Source organism: Syngnathus scovelli, chromosome 1 (genome assembly GCF_024217435.2).
Source record: "Syngnathus scovelli strain Florida chromosome 1, RoL_Ssco_1.2, whole genome shotgun sequence".
NCBI lineage: Eukaryota > Metazoa > Chordata > Actinopteri > Syngnathiformes > Syngnathidae > Syngnathus > Syngnathus scovelli.
The window spans coordinates 24,775,361-24,785,773 of NC_090847.1; the positions used below are offsets into that span (position 1 = coordinate 24,775,361).

A 10,413-nucleotide genomic window follows, 5' to 3' on the forward strand; every position below is an offset into this window, starting at 1 on the left:
TTTGCACGTCAATAAGGATCTTACATAAGATGTAAGCATTCAAGTGGTATGGCAATGAAATTTGCTTGTTTAAAATATTGAATGTGTGATTGTCTGTGATTTCTGATTTGCTTGTAAATTTCAAGTGAAAGTGAGATTACAGTCAAAGCATAAAATCGGCCAAATGATCGCTCGTAAGCCGATTTAGCCTTTAGACTGCAAGCAACATCTCCTGAAAAGGAATTGGCAACAGTGGAGCCAAAGAGTGACATCATCCGGTCAAAAAATGTTCAGAAACAAGTGTGAATCTTTTTTTTTTTTTGGTGCTATCTTGCAGGCTGCAAAACACCTCCTCCACCTCCTCCTCCTACTTGCCAACACTTCATACTTTGTTTACCTTTTGTTTCTGCAAAAACCTAGCCCGCAAATCTCTCACCTGCCTGCCCGCGCTCTCGCAATATGAAATTAATTGCATGACCGACATTGGGCGGCATCCGGAAAGGAATTTGTGCATCATTGCGTGTGAACGTGAACCTTTTTGGTCTCGAAATGTGTCAACATGACAGCTGGAGGATGAGTGGAGGATGAGAGGTTGCCTAGTAACCGCAAACCTCACTCATCAAGTGTCAGCCTGCAAACAGTTGGTGCATGTAGGATGCTAAGTGTGTGTGTGTGTGTGTGTGTGTGTGTGTGTGTGTGTGTGTGTGTGTGTGTGTTTGTGTGTGTGTGTATCGCAATCTGTGCAACAGATATGCAGAGCGAGGCAGGGTCACAGGGTCTAAACTGGAGAGGGGACGTTTATACAGAGAACTATTGAGATGTTAACGCAGCACCAGGGATTTGCTTGCCAGTTGTCTTGCATCAATGCACCCTTTTTGTCTAAAACCGTCGAGTTGTCTTATCTGCTCCATGACTGCCATGCAGGCGAACGTTTCGACATGTTCGCTGGGCACCCACGGCAGTCACGGCCCATCGCTTTGTCCGTGGAGGCCTGAAACGAGATGATGGATGAGTGAATGGTTTAAGCAGCACTGTTGTCATGGAAACAATCCAAGGGTCCACTTCCTCTTGGTCATTTTCACAAATGTAAGAAGGCCTCCTGCCAAGACTCGGCATTTTTCATTGACTTGGTTTCAGCCTTGGCAGCTTTGTCTCACTTCCTGCTTCTCCTCACTTCCTTTTCGCCGTCAAAGTCAGCCGCTCTGAAACGATCGCGTCCTCTTTGCTTGTCTGGGAACCAAAAGAAACTCGTGACTCTGATCTGGCCAGCATTTGGCCTCTCCTAACGGCGCACGCCTCGGGTGGCGGACCTGGCAACAGAAGACTAATTCACTAGAAGGTCACAAAGTGTCTTAGAAAAGAAATAAAAACCTTAGATATGACATGCTAGCAAAAGTGATCTCAAAATCTACATTTAAGCAGTAAAGAAAAGTAAAAATAAATTCAGGTCATGGTACTTTGAAAAAGAAACGATTTGAAATTGCACATGAGCAGTATGTGGAATGAAAGTCTTGTCGCATCACACAGCCAATTGCACAAACTTCTCCGGTTACACGTTTTGGATTTGGATGGAAGGAAAGCAGAGCAGCAGAAGGGATTTGCAGGCCGGAAGAATCTGGTGACATCAGCTTTGAAAAATGTGTGGATGAGTGTCCGTGTGCTTGTGTGACTAAAAACCATGGAATCGGAAAAAAGAAGTAAGAGAGCTCCTACTCTCTTTTTGGCTTCATTTTACAAGTTTTTCTTTTTTTTTAATGAAATGTTGGAATGATGGTGAAGTGGTTCTCTTGATCACCTGTCAGCTCACACGTCTCGGGGTCAAGCTCCCTCAGCTGAGTTTTATAAGCCTGTTGCAAAAGACAACTGAAACGTCCGCTTCATTCCAGTGAGCCACTGTCGCTTAGAGACAATCTCTGAGTGAGAGAGTGAGAGAGATTGCGCGCGAGAGAGAGAAAGGGAGAGAAAGCCAGAGGGAGAGAGAGACAGAGAGAGAGACAGAGAGAGAGAGAGAGAAAGGCGTTTTCACGCTCGCTCGCCGGTTTCAGGCTCCTTGTTCGCGGAGAGCAGTCACGACCATCCTCGGCTCGCTCGGTGCCTGCGCGTTCACGTCACGGCCTCAGTTCCCACGCCGAGGACCCCCTGCCTCTTGTGCTCTTCGTTTGGCTCCTCTTTGCATCACCGAGACATCGAGGAAGTGGACTTTTGGCTTTTTTTTTTTTTTTTTTTTACCACTCTGTCAATCGGCTGACCCATTTCCGGCTCCGATTCAAGCTCCACGCCGCGATCAAATCCCTCACGACGTCTGAGCTTCCTCGCTGCAACGCCTGGCTCCGCGCAAGGTCAGTATGTGAGTGTGTTTTATATTTGTTCCAAAACATAAAGCTGGAGGCAGCTGGCATGCCTTTACGTATCCGTGACTACCTCCTCCCCTTACTCTTCTTCTTTTTCTTCTTGTCATAAATGTCCAGTTCTCCCACTCCCAAGAGGTCTTTCAACGCATCATGGTAAAACCACATCGTACCGCATATTCGCGATTTCACCTATTCGCTGTAATTGTGCTCATTCCAAAGCAATAATGGTGTTATTTTGGTGCCATCCTACGGCATATTCCGCAACTATATAAAAGCAACTTGAGGATTTTCACTTGAACAAAAATAGTGCTTTCAAACCACTTGTGACATCTTGTTGAAGCGAGTCCGACATTTAGAGAAAAGTAGCGCTTTGCCATCATCTACAGCATCTACAGACACGAGGGTACAGTTACTCATGTATTTTCACGATTCCCAGCAGTGCTCGGCCCCCGATCGCCAGCAGCTGCATTGTGACTTGGCATCCATGCTGTGTTTACTGCCTTTACATCACTGCCATTAAGGACTTCCTGTGTGTGGCACTCAGAAAGATCAGCTGATGTTTTTTGGGGGACGCACCCAAATGTTACCACAGGGTATGAGTCAGCAAGTCCAAACACAGAAAGTCATTAAACGCTTCATTAGGAACTACTTTCCCTTTGTGGTTTTACTGTCCCCAAGCGTCCCACCGGCCCAAATTACATCGTGTGCGTGTGTGTGTGTGTGTGAGAGACGTGTGCGTGCGTATGCGTGCATGTGTGAGTCAGCTTTTCAGGGATCGATGCATCCTTGGGAATAACACAACTCAACCTTTCTTTGCTCGACTTTAGGTTGTCCGCGTCTTGTTTTTTGGCTTGCTCGAGTGTATTGTTGTGAAGTTTGTGGTGTAGCCCCTAACCCTAAACCCAACAAAGGTGGGAAAGCGTTCAAACATGTGAGACTTGTTGACATCCCTCACGAGAAAGCAGCCCTGGTGGCCTCCGCGGTGCGTTCAAGAACCCTGTGAAAGCATGCGTGATGGGCATTGTTAACACAGGCCTGTGCTTTACTTCCTGTGTGCCGGGGTATGCCTTCGGGCACCTACGGAATGTCTGATGACCATCATGTGCCTCTTGTTTTTCCCACATTTTCCACAAACACTTGAATGCATCATGCTGATGTGGTTTGTGTTTGACCCTCTTTTCCGTCCATCTTCCTGTTGGATGTCATCCAGAGTGACTGGCCTACACAAAAACTTCCTCACATTGTCCCTTGTGTGCCACAATTGTCATGAAACACACACACACACATAGACACGCTAGCTTCCTTCTCTGGCTTTCCTGTCATGCTGCAAACAAAGCTGTTTAGCACAAAAGTTTGCCCAGCCATGATTTAGCATGATGAAAATGAGGATGATGATGAAGCAGGAAATGGAGGATATTTTTTCCTCTGGCGTCGACTCCTGGCGTGTTTTTCCCCCTTTACTGTCTCCATAGAAAAGAAAAACAAAACCACTGATGCGTGCTCTCTCGCAGGAGTCGGTCGGGGTGGGGATGGGGGGGGGGGGGTGATGGACGCTTCCACCCTGGTTTAATCAGCACACCGCCTCTTCCTCTTCCTCCTCCCAGTGGCACTGTGATATTTTTATCCGCTCCAAAGCTTCCAGGATAATGAAGCATCCACCTCACAGACGTTGACGCGCGTCGGCTGTTGTTGCACGTTTATGATGTCATCAGCCTCAGATGCTCACAAGCTGCGATGAGGTCACACGACTCTCCCGCTTAGCCATCTTGTGGCTACTCAAGTTTCATTTAGACAAAAGTAGTGACTTGTTTCCGTCTTATAATGACATGTACGTGTGTCAAGCAGCGACTGGATGTTAAAGTGAATTGAGGGGTTTCATTTGGATGAAATAGTGTTTTGACGCCATTTTGTCAAGGAACTACGTCAAAGTGACGGTTGAAGTTATGATAAAAGTAGCGCTGCGCCAACTTTAACGAAAATGTATGCTGTCGCATGAGCAGTGTGTTGTCATGTTGTGCCTCGTCAGGTGGCGCTTCCCGCGAGCCCGCCCGCCGTCTTAACGGCAGGGAGGCGGAATTTGAACGGATTAATCAATTAGGTGTGACGGCGCTTGCGTGACTGCACGCCGTCTTTGTCTGCCTTGTCACGCTGCCCTTTAGGCTCCTCCCCCTCACCCAGGGTTCACCCGCTTGGAATTAAAGGCACCTTTGCTCAGCTCTCGACGCGCCGGCCTCATCCTGAGCCGCTCTCAGCTCTGAAGGCGTCCCAAAATTCAGTTTTGACCAGATGAATGTGGAAAATGGATTCCAAATAAGTAAATGAAGTCACACGCGAGCGCATGAAGCTCATGGGATGAAAAAGTGCATTTGGGTCAGAGTCTGGAAAAGTCCTCCATGCGAGCTTTCTCATGCGTGCGTGCACGTCTATGAAAACATTCTCTCTGTGCCCGAGGGTGGGCGGAAAGATGAGGAGGAAGGGCGGGTTTGCTACACTTTTTCATGCTCTAGTCTTCCTTTTCCCAGACACTGCGCCAGGAAGCGCGTCGTGCCGTCAGGAAGTCGGCCGTTCGGATCCTTGCCCTCTTTTCTTTCCTTCTTTCTTGGCCATCTGGCTCCAAGCAAGTTTAGATTAACAAATATGTTACGCTATGTGCATGCGGGACACATCTGCGTGCGCCCGCAATCTGCGCGTGTGTCTGGGTGTGTGTGTGCGTGCGTGTGTGTGTGTGCGCGCACGTGTGTGTGTAGACACACACACACGCACTCCCTGCTGACACCATGTGCTGGAGCTCAGACTACAATGAGAGAAACATATGTGTAAAAAAAAAAGCGCACTCGCCAATACAGCACCCAAATTCAAATGACTATCAAAGTAATTCATTGATACAGTTTGTTTAAAAATAAAAAAGCAATTGACAGTGGAAAGAAGTTTTGTTTTCCCGCTTTTGTTTTCGTAATTGCTCTTGATACTAAACAAGACTAGAAGGTTTTCAACGGTGTTAAAGAATCAAATCAAAAATTGGTTTGCAAAAATGTCTAAACACAGTATTCCGATTAATTTTGTGGTTGTTGGATATAAGCGAAGCACCAAAATCCAGCTGTCTCGGGCGGCGGCCATTTTGCTACCTGCTGTCAACCAAAAATGTCGTGTCATAGTCGCTCAATTAAACCAACTTTTGCCATTTACTCTTCAAGGTACAAAAACAATAAAACCAGTGATAAGAAGTGCTCCATTACATTATTTTGTGGAAAAACAATAATAATAAGAAATAGGTCGCCTTGGCAGCCTGGCGAAATGAAAGTAAAAAAAAGGCCATTGGGCCACGCTTGGGTGTTGTTGCCATGGCGTCGGCTGACGATGTTGCAGCAGAGACACGAAATGGAGTGTTTATCTGGCACCAATGAGAAGGCCAAGCGAAGCGCGCTTGCATACGGACGCACAGATGTGTGCAAATCTTCTTTTCTGCTCAATGGCAAGTGGGCCGCTGGCCTACATTCTTCCACGCGGATTAGCGAGCGCTTCGCCCAGCGACATGGCAGCCACCGCTGACACAGACTTTGACAAAATATTGGCCTGTGTTGGGAAGCATTTCATTGATTTACAGTGGTGCCTTGATATCATTTGTTCCGTGATCTCGTTTGTATCTCAAATCATCTTTGCCCATTGAAATGAATAGGAATGGCATTCATTTGTTCACCCCCGCTCCCAAAAAATGTGTTTTGTAATGCCATAACAGTATACTTTATTAAATCATACCATAATAACGTTACAAAATAGAATCCAAAGCATTAAATAGTTTGTGCATTATGATTTAAAGCTGACCTCCAAATTATTATGCAGACCTTCTTAGATTGCCTGCTACAATTTTTACTCAGAAAGGTGCTGTAATAAGTTTTATTTTTCACAGCAGATAAAGAATATATGCCTGTGAATGTTGTTTGAGCATCTGTCTAAATGTATTGCCTCATCATTTGTGTTCAAATGGTTGTTGTTTAATGTGTTTTAAAAGCACACCTCTTGATGCTAAATGTGAGCATGTAAATGCCATTCCCATGTTTGCTAGCATGGAGCTAAACAAATAGAGTTAGCTAAGCAGGCAGAGTTACATCGTTTCTCGTATCTCGCAAAACTGGGTCGCTTGCACCTCAAGGCACCTATTTGGCATCTATATTTGTTTCCAGTCGCTGCAGTCAGAATCATTCTCTCATTCCCTACTCAGTCACTTCAAAGATGATCAATTTAGGAATTATCTTGCTCATCGACTGTCTTTAGAGAACAGTAGAAATCCCGTTGTGAGCGATAAGGGAGTAAATGATTCCAAACAGTCAGGGCTTTTGAATTTCTCAGCCTCTGATTCAGTTGCCATGGCGACCACCGAAGCCAAGAGTGCACTTTTATTTGGTGAGGGGGGAATGGAAGGGGGTGGGGGGGGACCTCTGCCCTGGCTGTTGCTAGGTAACAGTCTCCATTGTAAGGCAATACATACTGTAACTACATCAGTGACATCGCATCAACTTTCATTTGACGCCTTCTGTCTCTTATCGAGCATGTTAAGTTGTTTTCAGCGATGGGTAAAGTAGTTCAGTCAAATGACTGAAAATGTTAAAAAAGAGTCTTTAATTTGTGCTTGAACACGCTTCATTAACTGCCAGTGCATGTGGTCGCGCAATCTCGCACACACACCGAGTAAGACAAAGGCGTGTTTGTGCGAACGGGAATGTGAGGCGCACACTGTCGCTTCTCGCCGTGTCACGCTCATCCCAGAGGGAGCATGGGGGGGGGGGGGGTGTCAACTTGGGGCTCTGGGTGAGTTGGGTAGGTAATTTGGAGAAACATTTCTGTATATTTCATTTCTTCTTGCGCTACTTTCATTCTATAACATCATGGCAGGAGTATGTCACTCGTTTTGTCAAGTCATGTTGGTGTGTGTGTGTGTGTGTGTGATGGGAGGAGGGGGGAGGTTTGTCCCTCAAAGAAGCGGCTCTGTCCATTGTTGTCTTCTTGTTCTCCAAAGTGCACAAAAGCCGCATTGGATGCTACAATAGTCAGCGTTGATGCTAAACCTGTCCGAAATTAGAACATCTGAGCTTTATTTTAACCTACGGGCAACTGGTGAAAATGTAGAAAAAAATTCCAGGAAAAATTGGCAAGTACCCAAAAGTCACTTATTTGGCCTGGCACCTGTGGGGTCTAAAAATATATCAGGAGGGGGGCAGTGTGCCCCCTGTGCCCCCCCCCCCCCCCCCCCTTTAGCTCTGCCACTGGTTTTCACAATGTGGGTAGAGGCCAGAGTCAAGATTTGACCACCCAACCTCAAAAGCGTGAGGCAGATTTGCTTGCCACTTGTCCCCGATGCTGACTTGAAGTCTGATTGAGTGTCCCCAAAGATTTGGCGACCTCCAACGGAGCAAAGCAACAGCAACCGCCATTTAGGTTTGCCTGTCCGTGTGTGAGTGCGTCGAAATCTGCGCAAAAACAGAGTGAGACGCAGTCACGGGTTTTAGAAGATTCATGTTAGTTTTCTTTCTCTTTTTCTTAAATATCGTGACTGAAGTTAACAAGTTGTTTCATAACTTTGCCCACCACAGATCCAAATTGCGGTTGCTTGCATTGTGTGGCTCGGAAGATGGCCGAGTACAGCTCTCTGCTCAGCGACCTCTCGGACAACATCACCAACGAGGACCTGGAGCAGCTCAAGTCGGCTTGCAAAGAGGACATCCCCGAGGAGCACAGCAACGCCATCACGTCCAGCAAGGAGTGGTTCAGCTACCTGGAGAAGAACGACAAGCTAGCCCACGGTGACGCAATCGCACACATGGGCGCCAGCACACGCATGCACACGCAGGCACTCATCCGGTGTCGCCGTCTCTCCGCAGACAACTTGTCGTACATGGAGCACATCTTTGAGATCTCGCGGCGTCCCGACCTCCTGACCCGCGTGATCGAGTATCGCACTACCGTGCTCAAAATCGACGAGGACGATGAGATCGACACCAAGCTCACACGCATCCCCTCGGCCAAGAAGTACAAAGGTTGCATGCATTCTTACTTGCGTGCTTTGCTCCGTGGATGGATGGATGGATGGATGGATGGATGGATGGATGGATGGATGGATGGATGGATGGATGGATGGATGGATGGATGGATGGATGGATGGATGGATGGATGGATGGATGGATGGATGGATGGATGGATGGATGGATGGATGGATGGATGGATGGATGGATGGATGGAATCAAATAATTACAATAATAAAATGAAAGCAAAAATGACATTGTGTCCCCTTCCTGCCATTGCAGACATCATCCGCCAGCCATCTGAAGACGAGATCATCAAGTTGGCTCCGCCCCCTAAAAAGGCGTGAAGCCGGCGGCATGTCACCACTCCCGGCGACCTGCCAGCTAACGCAAGGCCCTTACACGCACACACGCATGCACACACTTAACGAAACTGACAACATATTTGTACTCTCCTGTCATGGATTGGGTTGCTAGTGTGACGCTTTTGCCCCGTGTTTCGATGTTTTCTTTTTGTTTCTTTCCCGCCTTGTTAGTTTATGTCCATCAGGAGTGGCGCAAACTCCCTTTCGTGCACTAATTTTGTATGTCTGTCTTGTCTCGAGAATTGAACGCCTCAACTGACAGTGTGTGCCCCGCCCTCTACCTGCACCCCGCCCCCCACCCCACCTTGCCATTTAAAACACCTTTTGGTTGTGGAACGACCTCCTCTTGTCGTCGTCGTTTTAGCCGCTAAGCGTCTTGTCGTTGGCACTCCTCGCAGTTGGAAATGCCCACAAAGTCTCTTTTCAATTCTGAAAACGTTTTAGGAAGCCATGAGGGAGATTTGTTAAGCAGTCCACATTTTCAGAAGAAACAAATAAAAATTGAAGCGTCAAAATGTTCCGCTCATTCAGAATATCTTCTGATCACATTTTTAACTTTTTCAGTCTCACCTTTGACCTTTTCCATCCGGCAACAACTCTTTAGCATTAAAGCTTAATTTGTGCATCAGAATTGTAGGTTTTTTTTTTTTTTTTTTTTTCATTGTAAATTGACTTTGGAGACTGGCAACTGCACTAGTCACACGCGCTGCATCTTCTTTGTCGCATGGTTATCAAGTGGAAGGTCAATGTCTACCCTGTCGTGAGTAGGAACTTTTCAAACTGCACTTTTCCCGGCCAGGACCTCCTCCACTGAGTGGACAACCTGTGGCCTCTGGTTTTGGGTTCCAGCTTGCTTGCACATGTGAGGCAAGGACAGAATGTCAAAGTTGTCGCTACTACTTTTGTTCCTTCCTTTTGAAAAATGTGCGTTTGTGACTGTAACATTTGTGAGCGGCCGATTTCCTCTTTTGTCGCTTGTACGTTCTTGGTCCAAGTGTGCGCAGCCTTTTTGCATTTTTGTGGCGCGCAAGCTTCCACCAAAAACACCTGCAACAAACCCCCACATCCCACCCGCCGCAGCTTCCCGCTCGGTCGGCATGGTAACTGTGAGCCAGACGTCAATGAGGCACATAAACAGAACAACATATCAATGACAAATGATGTCCTATATTGATTTCCATCTCAAGTACATATCAAGTTAGGAAACAAAAACAAAACAGAGAGGTGAATATTTGGTGAAGTCATTTATGCTTAAAGACTGTTTGGTTTTTCATTTTCTTGAATATGTAAATATGTATTTTGAATATAAACCACTGTGTTCATTTGATGACGATTAATTTATTTCAAGCCAATATATTGTTGTTTGTGCGTGCGTGCCCTGATGTTTGACTAACTGGCAGTGCTGTGACGAGACCTTTTACTTCCCGAACGGTGACTTGCGTGGGTCGCGCGTCGCACGGAAGGAGTGCCCGCTTCTGGAGTTTGCATGATGCCATTCCAGCCGTTTTGGGGAAGTCATTCCGAATTGTTTTTCCGACAGTGTTTTATTCCGCCGAGCGTGAAATTGCTGCTTGTTGTCATGACTTCAAGTCAAATGTAATATTGCCATTTTGTCATTGTGCTAAAATGAAGATAAATATTATATTTAAATATATTTGCTAACCTACACTGTTGACTGTGGCTTTTTTTCGGTTGTAATTT

General features: G+C 46.4%; 1 protein-coding gene across 2 annotated transcripts; it reads left to right on the plus strand.

The window, feature by feature from the left end:
• The first annotated feature begins 1,941 nt into the window (after positions 1-1,941).
• Positions 1,942-10,380, plus strand: LOC125993237 (astrocytic phosphoprotein PEA-15). 2 transcript variants are annotated; one of them, XM_049761936.2, is made up of 4 exons: positions 1,942-2,326; positions 7,919-8,128; positions 8,207-8,362; positions 8,630-10,380. In XM_049761936.2, exons 2-4 carry the CDS (start codon positions 7,957-7,959, stop codon positions 8,692-8,694), a joined length of 393 nt encoding a protein of 130 aa, XP_049617893.1. In that variant the 5' UTR covers positions 1,942-2,326; positions 7,919-7,956; the 3' UTR covers positions 8,695-10,380. The 2 variants fall into 2 exon arrangements, with proteins under 2 accessions (XP_049617893.1, XP_049617892.1); XM_049761935.2 differs by having other exon boundaries at positions 1,946-2,318.
• Positions 10,381-10,413: the final 33 nt, after the last annotated feature.